The 12208-nt window shown below is 43.5% G+C and overlaps 1 protein-coding gene across 1 annotated transcript in view; it reads right to left on the reverse strand.

Moving 5' to 3' along the window:
* The window catches only part of ABCC11 (ATP binding cassette subfamily C member 11), a 61791-nt gene that overhangs the window by 22971 nt on the left and 26612 nt on the right, over positions 1–12208 (reverse strand). The window contains exons 17-19 of the mRNA XM_028091245.2: positions 10969–11058; positions 8329–8432; positions 5265–5462 (exon numbers count right to left, since the gene is read on the reverse strand). Of these exons, the coding sequence (XP_027947046.2) occupies positions 5265–5462; positions 8329–8432; positions 10969–11058 (392 nt within the window). The remainder of the gene's footprint in view (positions 1–5264; positions 5463–8328; positions 8433–10968; positions 11059–12208) is intronic.

Raw genomic sequence — 12208 nt, forward strand, 5'->3', positions numbered from 1 at the left:
TCAGTCTTTCCCCATTGAGAATGATATTTGCTGTAGGTTTTTCATAGATGGCTTTTATGATATTGAGGTAGTTACCCTATATCCCTATACTCTAGAGTTTTGATCAAGAAAGGATGCTGTATTTTGTCAATGCTTTCTCTGCATCTATTGAGAGGATCATATGATTCTTGTTCTTTCTTTTGTTAATATATTGTATCACGTTGATTGATTTGCAGATGTTGAACCAACCTTGCAGCCCAGGGATAAATCCCACTTGGTCGTGGTGAATAATCCTTTTAATGTACTGTTGGATCCTATTGGCTAGTATTTTCGTGAGAATTTTTGCATCCATGTTCATCAAGGAGATTGGTCTGTAATTCACCTTTTTGATGGGGTCTTTGTCTGGTTTTGGGATCAATGGAATGGTGGCCTCATAAAATGAGTTTGGAAGTTTTCCTTCCATTTCTATTTTTTGGAACACTTTCAGGAGAATAGGTATTAATTCTTCTTTAATTGTTTGGTAGAATTCCCTTGGGAAGCCATCTGGCCCTGGGCTTTTGTTTGTTGGGAGGTTTTTGATGACTGCTTCAATTTCCTTAGTGGTTATAGGTCTGTTCAGGTTTTCTATTTCTTCCTGGTTCAATTTTGGTAGTTGATACATCTCTAGGAATGCATCCTTTTCTTCCAGGTTATCTAATTTGCTGGCATAGAGCTGCTCATAATATGTTCTTATAATTGTTTGTATTTCTTTGGTGTTGGTTGTGATCGCTCCTCTTTCATTCATGATTTTGTTGATTTGGGTCATTTCTCTTTTCTTTTTGGTAAGTCTGGCCAGGGGTTTATCAATCTTGTTAATTCTTTCAAAGAATCAGCTCCTAGTTTCGTTGATCTGTTCTACTGTTCTTTTGGTTTCTAGTTCATTGATTTCTACTCTGATCTTTATTATTTCTCTTCTCCTGCTGGGTTTAGGCTTTATTTCCTCTTTTTTCTCTAGCTCCTTTAGGTGTAGGGTTAGGTTGTTTATTTGAGACCTTTCTTGTTTCTTGAGAAAGGCTTGTATTGCTATATACCTTCCTCTCAGGACTGCCTTTGCTGCATCCCAATGATTTTGAACAGTTGTGTTTTCATTTTCATTGGTTTCCATGAATTTTTTAAATTCTTCTTTAATTTCCTGGTTGACCCATTCATTCTTTAGTAGGATACTCTTTAGCCTCCATGTATTTGAGTTCTTTCTGACTTTTCTCTTGTGATTGAGTTCTAGTTTCAAAGCATTATGGTCTGAAAATATGCAGGGAATGATCCCAATCTTTTGGTACAAGTTGAGACCTGATTTGTGACCTAGGATGTGATCTATTCTGGAGAATGTTCCATGGGCACTAGAGAAGAATGTGTATTCTGTTGCTTTGGGATGGAATGTTCTGAATATATCTATGAAGTCCATTTGGTCCAGTGTGTCATTTATAGTCTTTATTTCCTTGTTGATCTTTTGCTTAGGTGATCTGTCCATTTCAGTCAGGGGGTTGTTAAAGTCCCCCACTATTATTGTATTGTTGTCAATGTGTTTCTTTGCTTTTGTTATTAATTACCTTATATAATTGGCTGCTCCCATGTTAGGGGCATAGATATTTACAATTGTTAGATCTTCTTGTTGGATAGAACCTTTAAGTAGGATATAGTGTCCTTCCTCATCTCTTATTACAGTCTTTGTTTTAAAATCTAATTTGTCTGATATAAGAATTGCCACCTCAGCTTTCTTTTGGTGTCCATTAGCATGGTAAATGGTTTTCCACCCCCTCACTTTTAATCTGGGGGTGTCTTTGGGTCTAAAATAAGTCTCTTGCAGACAGCATATTGATGGGTCTTGTTTTTTAATCCAATCTGATAGCCTGTGTCTTTTGATTGGGGCATTGAGCCCATTTACATTCAGCGTAAGTATTGAAAGATATGAATTTAGTGCCAATGTATTGCCTGTAAGGTGACTGTTACTGTATATTGTCTGTATTCCTTTCTGGTCTATGCTGCTTTTAGGCTCTCTCTTTGCTTAGAGGACCCCTCTCAATATTTCTTGAAGGGCTGGTTTCGTGTTTGCAAATTCCTTTAGGTTTTGTTTGTCCTGGAAACTTTTTATCTCTCCTTCTATTTTCAATGAGAGCCTAGCTGGATATAGTATTCTTGGCTGCATATTTTTCTCGTTTAATGCTCTGAATGTATCATGCCAGTCCTTTCTGGCCTGTCAGGTCTCTGTGGATAGGTCTGTTGCCAATGTAATGTTTCTACCATTATAGGTTATATATCTCTTCTCCCGAGCTGCTTTCAGGAATTTTTCTTTGTCTCCAAGACTCGTGAGTTTTACTATTAGATGTTGGGGTGTTGACCTATTTTTATTGATTTTGAGAGGGGTTCTCTGTGCCTCCTGGATTTTGATGCCTGTTTCCTTCTCCACATTAGGGAAGTTCTCTGCTCTAATTTGCTCCAATATACTTTCTGCCCCTCTCTCTCTTCTTCTTCTTCTGGGATCCCAATTATTTAATGTTGTTTCATCTTATCATATCGCTTATCTCTCGAATTCTGCCCTCGTGATCCAGTAGTTGTTTATCTCTTTTCTCAGCTTCTTTATTTTCCATCATTTGGTCTTCTATATCGCTGATTCTCTCTTCTGCCTCCTTTATCCTAGCAGTTAGTGCCCCCATTTTTTATTGCACCTCATTAATAGCCTTTTTGATTTCGATTTGGTTAGATTTTAGTTCTTTTATTTCTCCAGAAAGGGTTTCTCTAATAACTTCCATGCTTTTTTCAAGACCAGCTAGTATCTTTAAAATCATGATTCTGAACTCTAGGTCCGACATCACACTAATGTCCGTATTGAGTAGGTCCCTGGCAGACGGTACTACCTCTTGTTCTTTTTGTTGAGGTGATGTTTTTCGTCTGTCATTTTGTCCAGAGGAGAATAGATGAATGAGAGAACAAAATGCTAACAGGTTAACAACGTCCCCAGCAAATATACTCTGTACAAATCAGAAAAGACCTGAAACCAGGGGAAAAGAAAGGAAAAGAAAGAAAAAAGAAAGAGGAAAAAAAAGAAAAAGATAAAAACAAACAAAAACAGAACGACGACAAAAAAAAAAAACAGAATATGATCAAATATGATCAGGCTGGTGCATAGATCAGTGCCACACACTAGATTTTGGGTGTATTTTGGTCTGTTAGAAGAAAGTGCCTCCTAAAATTTTAAAGAAAGAAAGACTTATATGTGTACAAAGTAAGGGTTGATACAATGAAGGGATGGAATATGACTGTAAAGATGAAAAGTATAAAAAATTTTAAAAAAGGAATTGATAGGAAGGTGTTTGAAAAAAGAAAGAAGAGGATTAAAAAAAAGGAAAGAAAGAAAGAAAAAAAAGGGGAGAGAATGTGATCAGGCAGGAGACTAGAACAAAGCCATACACTAGAGATTTAGGGTATATTTTGATCTGTTAGAAGAAACTGTATCTCAAAATTTTAAAGAGAGAACAACTTATATATATATATGCCAAAGGGTAACTACTATGAAGGGATAGAATATGACTCTAAAAATGAAAAATAAATTTTTTTAAAAAAAAGGGATTGATAAGATGTTGGTTGAAAAAGGGAAAAAAGAAAAACTTAAAAAAAAAGAGTTAAAAAGATTAACTTTGAAAGACTAAAGAATCATGGTAAAAAAGCCATTAATTCTATGTGCAGTATTCCCCTAGCGCTGGAGTTCTGCCATTCTCATTGATCGGTAAACTTGGTCTTGGCTGGCTATTCTTGCTGATCTTCTGGGACAGGGGCCTGTTGCTGTGGTTCCCAAATGTCTTTGCCAGAGGCGGAATTGCCACGCCCTTGTCGGTCCGGGCTAAGCAATCTGCTTGGGTTTGCTCTCGGGAGTTTTGTTCCCTGCAAGCTTTCCATACAGCTTCAGAGGACGAGAGTGAAAATGGCAGCCTCCCAATCTACACTCCAGAGAAGTTGAGAACTTGGGGCCCCACTGCTCAGTGCGCCTCCAGAGAAAAGCAGTCAGTCACTCCCGTCTCCCCGGTCTCCGGCCGCACTCCATGGGCACCTGGCCTGTGACCGAGCATTTCTATCTCTGGCACCCAACTCGGAGTGGAGTCTCCAAACCCAGCAGATCCCTGTGGTGCGCTCCCGCGCCGCTCCTCCCAGGGGAGGAAGGGGAGTCTCCCCAGATCTGCCGCTTGTTGGGTCACTGCTGGAGGCGCAGTGGCCCGACTGTGCCGCGGATCATGGTTTATGGCAACCCCGAGCTGAGAGCTTGCGCCTCGGCTCCGTCTCTGCAGCCCGCTTCCCCGCTCCGATACCTGGGAGCTCTGCCGCACTCAGGCACACCCAGTCTTTCTGTGACCCTGAGGATCCTGAGACCACACTGCCCCGCGAGGTTTCCACCCCCAGCTTAGCCACTGGAGTGACATTCCTCAGCGGAGCCGACTTCTAAAACTTCTGATTTTGTGCTCCGCGGCTCTATCACTTGCCAGAAGCGGCTGATGGAGGCCCCCTCCCCCGCCGTCTATCCTCCCGAATATCGCCTCGGATTCACTTCACACGTCCTACCTTCCAGAAAGTCGTCGCTTTTCTCTTCAGAGGGTTGTTGCTATTCTTTTGTTCGATCTCCTGTTGAGTTCGTAGGTGTTCAGAATGGTTTGATCCCTATCCAGCTGAATTCCTGAGACCAGACGAAATCCAGGTCTCCTACTCCTCTGCCATCTTGCTCTGACCCCCAAGCACAGATTTTTATGGCAGTGAAACTATTCTGTATTCTGTATAAAGTGCTGTATAAAGTGCTAAAGAGGGGATGTATAGGTAGAGCCAGAGGATTTTTATGGCAGTGAAACGATTCTGTATTCTGTATGGCAGTGAAACTATTCTGTACACTTTATGGCAGATACATGTCAGTATATATCTGTCCAAACCCATAGAATGTACAACACAAAGAGTGAGCCTTAATGTAAACCATGGACTTTAGATAATGATAATGATGATGATGATGATAATAATAATAATAAATGTATTGATATTGACTCATCAATTGTAATAAACATCCTACACTGATGCAAGATATTAATAACAGGAGAAACGGGGGGATTGGTGAGGGACACATGAGAACTCTGTATTTTCCACTCAGTTTTTCTTAAATTGAAAACTACTCAAAAAAATAAAGTCTAGTAATTAAAAAGAAAGAAAAAAAGAAAAAGAAAACTGGGCAAGGTCAGGCATCAGCCTGCAGCCACAGCCAACGCCCAGACCCACACCTTGTTGAAGAGCTCGTTGTGCAATGCTGTGGATGCTTCCCTCGTGATCTTGGTGAAAGCCCCCGAGGAGCAAACACCCATGAAGATTAGAAGCAGGACACTGAGGCCATACACCAGTTGGTAATACAACAGCTGAGGGTTGTTCAGTATGTCGCCTGGGTCTGCAGTAGTTCCATTGCTCTCTTGGCTGCTATTGGTCTTCAAGAAAGAACAGAGAGGATGATTTGATAAGAAATATAGTTGGTCTTGTTCCCAGTTCCTGGCACAGAGCTCCTAAAATCCCTGTAATTTCCTAAGTGATAGGGAGCATCTTTTGTTCTAGTATTTGGCCTTTGACTCTGGCTCCTGACATGAGTTTCTAAGACCCTTGGAGTCTCTGGAGCAATTAGAGTGTCTTTCTGTAGCTAGAGGGATGGCTGGAAAGGATGGAAGGAAAGGACAGCTTCAGGATGGAGAACTGGTCACCAGAAGGACCAAACCCATGAGTAGGAGATTGGAACTTTCAACCCCACCCCCCATCCTCTGTGTGGGGAGAGGAGCTGGAGGTTGAATTAATAATTGATCATGCCTGTGGGATGAAACCACCATAAAGACCCCCAAAGCATGGGGTTCAGAAAGCTTCTGGGTTGATGAACACATCCACAGAGACAGAAGCTCCTGCACCCAGAGGCCTTCTAGATCTCACCCTATGTACTGCTTCATCTGGCCTTTCATCTGTATCCTTTATTATATCCCTTCTAATAAACTGGTGAAAGTATTCCCTGAGTTCTGTGAGCCATTCTAGCAAATGATCAGATCCAAAAAGGGGGTCATGGGAACCCCCAACTGATAGCCAGTCCCCCGGAAGTATAGGAGGTCCAGACTTGTGATTGGCCTCTGAAGCACGGACAGTCTTGTGGGACTGAGCCCTTAACCTGGGGAGTCTGTACTAACTCCAGGTGGTGTCAGAACTGAAGGGAATTGTAGGACACACATGGTGTCGGGAGTTAGAGAATTGGTTAATTTGGGGAAAAACCTGCACATTTGTTATCAGAAGCATTGTGTAGGAATAGAGGAAAACAGTGAGTTTTCCTTCTTTGGGGAGTCAGATCACCTGAATTCATGGAGAAATTCAATGGGGAGAGAAAATCCTTCTTCCCAGGACCACATTTAGACTCAGTTGCTGGTATGGGATGAAACTATACATGGAAACCTTCCTGCTTGGTGCTTTTGCTTTTCCCTTCCTCTACCTCTTCACTGCCCTCCCCTGGATTAGGCCCTCATCGTCTGTCTGTCATGGACCACTATAGCAGCAGGCAAACTAGTCTGTCTCCCAACTCCAGCTCTTCCCTCCACGCACCACCCACTCTACTCTGATTGTTCTAAACTCAGCTCCCTGAGTGACTTCTCTTCATCCCTCTCTCAATGCCTTGTCCCAAGGCAGCCTGATTTCTAATGAGGCCTATTTTCTTCTGCCAAGATAGAAAATGGCTTGATAAATTCACTCTATGGTGTTAGAAATTTGTTCGAGATTATCACCTAGCATCATCCCTGGTGCTTCTACATTCTTCACTGTGATGCAAGGAAGAGCTTGGGAACTCAGTTCCCCAGACTCCCGCCAGTATGGTCTCGGGTTAGATTCTGCCAAAGAGAGGCAGTCATAGGAAATCTCAAAGCTGAAAGAGAAGAAGCCATCACATGCTGGTAGAAATTGTGAACGTGTGAGTGGGATGTGGAGTTTGGCCAGTGGCTTGCAGGCTTTCTTCTGAGAATCAGCCACTTTAGTGCCGCCTGCTGCTGAGGTCACTGGAGCCCTTCCAATGATTGTGTGGTCTCCAATTCCTATATTAAATCTGTGGAAGCTCTAAATACTTCAAGTGGCTTCTGTTTTCCTGAGCAAACCCTGCCTGACACATGACTCAAAAGTTAACCAAATAGACATCTAGGCAAACATGGCTTGGAATCAGAGCACCAGTTCAAGTCCCGGTGGGGGACTTCACATCCCAGGGCAGGTTCTTTTTCCTCTCTAAGCACAGTTTCTTCTGTAAAATGGAGACAATCCCTACCTCGAAACGTGGTTGGGAAGATTAATGAATTAACCAGGCACATAATGGCTGAGAACTGCAGGTTTCTCAACACAGAACAACTCCATCCAAACCCCTGCACTAAAAAACTTAATCAAACTTCAGCATGGCTTGTAGTGGCTCAAGGCATGCCCCTGCCCCCCATCAAAACTCCTGCCTAAGGAGGCTCAACCACCACCAGGAAAAGTTACCATTTGTTGTAGCCAACACCTGATGGCATGCCCCAAAACTCCCTTTCTCAGAGCACTTACTAAAAAGCACTCATTACTATGAATATATAGCTCCTACAACTCAAAGCACCTCTCCCAAGGACCTGGGAACCATGCCTTTGAAATGTCTCCCAATCTCTGTGGAAGATTAGAGTCCTAACTTTAATAACTGCCAGTGAGCGGACACAGCTGACCTCAACACATTCACACCCTCCAACCCTTGGTAAATTTTACTCCTCTAAATCTACTGAACCCCCATATTCATTCCCCTTTAAAATGTCAAAATCACCTGTGCACAAATCTCAGCTCTTTCCCCTGACGACAGTAGTGACTGGGTAAAATGTGTTTTCCCTGCTTTCACTAATATCAGCTGTGCTTATATTTCATGTGGCCTCCCCGCCTCCAATAAAGGGTGCAGATGCACATTTTAAATAAAGCAAAGTGAGAGGGCAAACAGCTACCAAAGGCAAAATCACTAAGGTGGAATGTAAGGTATTCTTGAGGACCCGTCTGGCAGCAGAAACCTTTTGGTTTTGTCCCAGCGAGACTGCACTGCCCACCACTCATTCTGTGAGCACAGGAGGCCAGAGCTAGGAGGGAGTCCCTCTACGTTCTGGCTCTCAGAGGTCCTCTCTAGAACTCTTCCATTTGTGGACTTAGCAAGAGCAGGCTCTGGGCTTGTCATAGGGTTCCACAACCCATACTCTGACCCTCATGGGGCCCAAGGATTAGGAAGCTGCCCTACTCCATACCAGCCACAGAAACACACTCCACTCCCACCATGACACTTACCCCTGAGCCCTGCTCTAACCAATGGCTCAGCCACCAGGAGTTGAAGGTCATGAGGAAGATGATCACCATCATGAGAAAGAAAACAATGGCGGAGACCATGTAACCTGGGGAGGGAGAGAAGGAGTAACACACAGGTGCCACAAGAAGGTGAAGGACAATGGCTGATAAAGCTGTTCAGCCATCCCAAGCCCTTGGATCATCCTGACCCGCATCTACTTGGAATGCTTTGGAAGACTGGAAAGGGCTTGGTTCCAAGGTCAGAAAGCCCAGGGGTCAAATCCTGACCCTACTACTTACAGGTTATATTGGCCTGGGCAAAGTACCAAATGTCAGTGACATTCCACTTCTTTACCTATGAAATGATGATGGTAGTCATCCTAGTCATCCATGGGGTCACCCTGAAGGTGATAGGCGATAATGTGTGCCAAACACCCAACCCAATGCCTGGCACAAAAACAGTATTCTAAAGTAGTTCCCCTTATGCTGGTCCTGAGGGTTCAATCTTCAAAAGAACAATAGCCATTTTTTTTTTAAAGATTGTATGTATGTATTTATTTATTTATTTAAGAGAGCGAGGGGGGAGGGGCAGAAGGACAAGCAGACTCCCCAGTGCAGGGCTTAATTCCAGGTCCCTGAGATCATGACCTGAGCCAAAGTCAGATGCTTAACCGACTGAGCCACCCAGGTGCCCCACAACAGCTACCTCTTATGTGGTAGGACTATTATGTACTATGTGCCAGGCATAGTACTAAATACAGGCATTATTTTTGAGTTTGTTATTCCTATCCCCATTTACTGGATCTCCAAGAGAGGAAGAAACTTGCTCAAGGTCATAGACGTGGTAAGTGATAGAGCTTGGATTCAAAAAAGCCAAGGATGGGAAAACCCACAGTGCATTCCCTCCTTCAGCATCTGTCTCTTGCTCCAGCACTCGACCTACCTACCCAGTCTGTGCCCCATGCCCATATTTCTTTTTTTTTAAGATTTTATTTTTTAAGTAATCTCTTTACGCAATGTGGAGCTCAAATTTACAACCCTGGGGTCCAGAGTTGCATACTCTACCAACTGAGCCAGCCAGGCAGCTGCCCATATCTCTTTTCTTGAATTCAACCCTTCCTTAAGCTCCACTCAAGGGTCACCTTTTCTTTGATGACATGTGAAACTGTGCCCGGCCACAGAGATCTCTCTTGCTACATGGTGAATGCAAATGTCGTAATTCTCCAGCCAGGGTATGCCTTTATACCTCCTCCCCTCCAGAGCGTGGCACAGTGTCTGGCCCATAATCAATATTTTGTAAATACAGATCAATTGGTTGCTGGATTCATTCATGTATTCACAAGCATTTTATGTTCCTCATTCTGGCTAGGCACTACGTTCTGCCCTGCAGGGGTGCCCATAGTGGAAAGGGTATGGATGGTGATCTATGCACAGCCTACCTCTTCCTCCCCTAGACAGGTAGAAAGAAGATACACCTTACATGGGGTTAGGTTCCAAAGTCAATCAAAGGTAAAAAGTTGGCATGGAGTCATAGTTACTTTCAAAAATCTCTTAAGTTACTTCAAAAATACAGTATCACATACTTGGTTTTGTGTTTGTAACATTGTACAGTTATATTTATATGAATTTGGTAATATCTACCATTTAGTAAAGCAGCAACTTTGAAACTTTTAGTTCCCATAACCATGAGAAATGTATTTTAACGTATACCTGAATAAAAGCTTTACCAATGTCACTATATGAAATGCATACAGATATTTTCTATTCTGTTCTATCTTCTTTCAGTGCTGCTTACAATTCACTCAAGTGATTTCACAACGCACTAGTGTTTCAGGACTTATAGTTTGAACACCACTTAAATAAACAGTGCTGTATGGACTACATGTTCTTATTTTCTACATTCTTGATGCTGTGGCAGTTAGGGCCTTGGTCCTGAGGAGACTGCTCTTCCCAGGACTGACTAATTCCTAGAAACAGCAAATGACTCCCTGTGAGCACACCTGTGATACACAAACCAACCAATCCACAGTCCACACTCTCAACCACCTCCTCGTCAAATTCACACAGCAAGCCCATAATCCTGCCCTAAACACAAGGCCGGGTGCCAGATAACTAGGGACCACTCCTATAGCCCAGAGGCCCCCCCCAAAGACTTATTCAAACTATATAATCCTAAGCTTACTTAGCATACCTACCCTGCCTTACCTACTCCTTCCCACAAAAAAAACAGTAAAGGCTTCCAGCCATGTTCTCCCTTCCCTCTGCCTTCTGACCAACCCGGTGCTTCCCCATGTGGCCCTGCATGGCAAGCCATGTCTCTTGTTTCTAGGGATCTGTGAAAATAAACTTCTCCCTTTGTGACATTGCCACGTCTGCATGTCTTACTATATCCGACTAAAATAAATCCCAGGTACATTTTAACACAACATGAAACCTAACTTCCAGCACGGACTATGGTGGTAGAGTTACTATAGTTGACTGTGGCTGAGATTGGAATTGTGCAAGTCAAGCCCATGATTGACATGACTCCCCTGTGCCTCCCTGCTTTGCATGACTGCACACATTCCAGTCCGACCCAGTTTCAGGGGCAGGGCCAGTCAGAGAGAGAGCCCCGGGCCTGGCATGGCAGCTGACAGACCATACCTCCACTTGCCCGGATGTAGTGGTGGTAGACGCTCCATTTCAGGGACCCTTCTTCCATCTTCTCCTTCTTTGTGAGCTGATTTTCCAGCACTGGGTGAGAGTAAGAGAAGAAAGAAATGATATGCCTCTCAATCACTTGCATGTCTATCAAGGTCAAGAAGAGCTTTTACAAAGCGTTCTGCCCCTGGCTTCCACATTTTACCAGCTTCCTCACCTTCCAGCTTCAGTGCCCTACCCAAGCCCAACTCTAACCAGCATGTTTCCATGGAAGACTCTGCTGAAGGTAACTCTTCACCTGGACTCCAGAGCCCGGAAAGAGGTTTCCTCTCCAGCCATTCAATAACCCTGGGGGGGTTGGTTGGGGTTTCCAAGAACTTGTTGGGTTGGGAGAGGCAGCAGGAGAGAATGAAGAAAGCAATGATCTGGGACCAGAAAACTGGGTTCCAGAATGGTCATTACAATACTGTGCAATCTCAGGCAAATCACTTAATCTCTCTGTTTCCTCATCTGACAACTGGCAGGTCTATATAGATGGTTGCTAAGATGCTTTGCAGCAATATGCTTCTGAGAATTCCTCGGAAAACAGCTGTAGCACTAGCTCAGACAGACTCTTGTCCTAGAGCAGGGCAGGGAGACCAGTACATGAAAATACCAGTAGATGCTGCTAACGATAAGAGCAACAGGAAGCCGCACTCCAGTGGGGTTGTCTGTTGTCTCCGCCTGAGGCTCTCCCTTCTTCTAATAACACCCTAATTTCTCCTGGGGAAGAGGGCTCTCTTCCTGGAATTTGAATCTTGAGGGAACTCACACTAGGATGGGAAATATTTGGAGTAGGTTTTCTTCAAAAAAGTCTGCACCTATTCCTGCTACTTACACTCTAAAATTGCTGAGGCCCAGTTCTTCAACTTTTCCTTTTATTCTGTGATCTACACTTTTTCCTTCAAATTATTTTTCTGCTCAAATCATTTTCCGACTTTCACAGCTGAAAATGCTCTTGGTTACAGGAGGCTCCAATATGTCAGGCACTATCCTGAGGCCTCCCTACGCCTGACTTCCTCTTATCTCCACAACAACACCGCAAAGTAAGGCACTATTACCTTCACTTTTGCAAATGAGGGTTCAGAGTGGTTATGTTGCTTCGCCAAGGTCACAAAACTTTGTGAGCAGAGAGCTGGAATTCAAATCCAGAACTGTCTTTCTGCCCTGCTGCCCTGTCTTAGAGAAGAGCAAGGCCCTGAGC

This window comes from Eumetopias jubatus, unplaced genomic scaffold (assembly GCF_037043125.1).
Source record: "Eumetopias jubatus isolate StellerSeaLion01/CBP00866 unplaced genomic scaffold, mEumJub1_p1.0 scaffold_10, whole genome shotgun sequence".
NCBI lineage: Eukaryota > Metazoa > Chordata > Mammalia > Carnivora > Otariidae > Eumetopias > Eumetopias jubatus.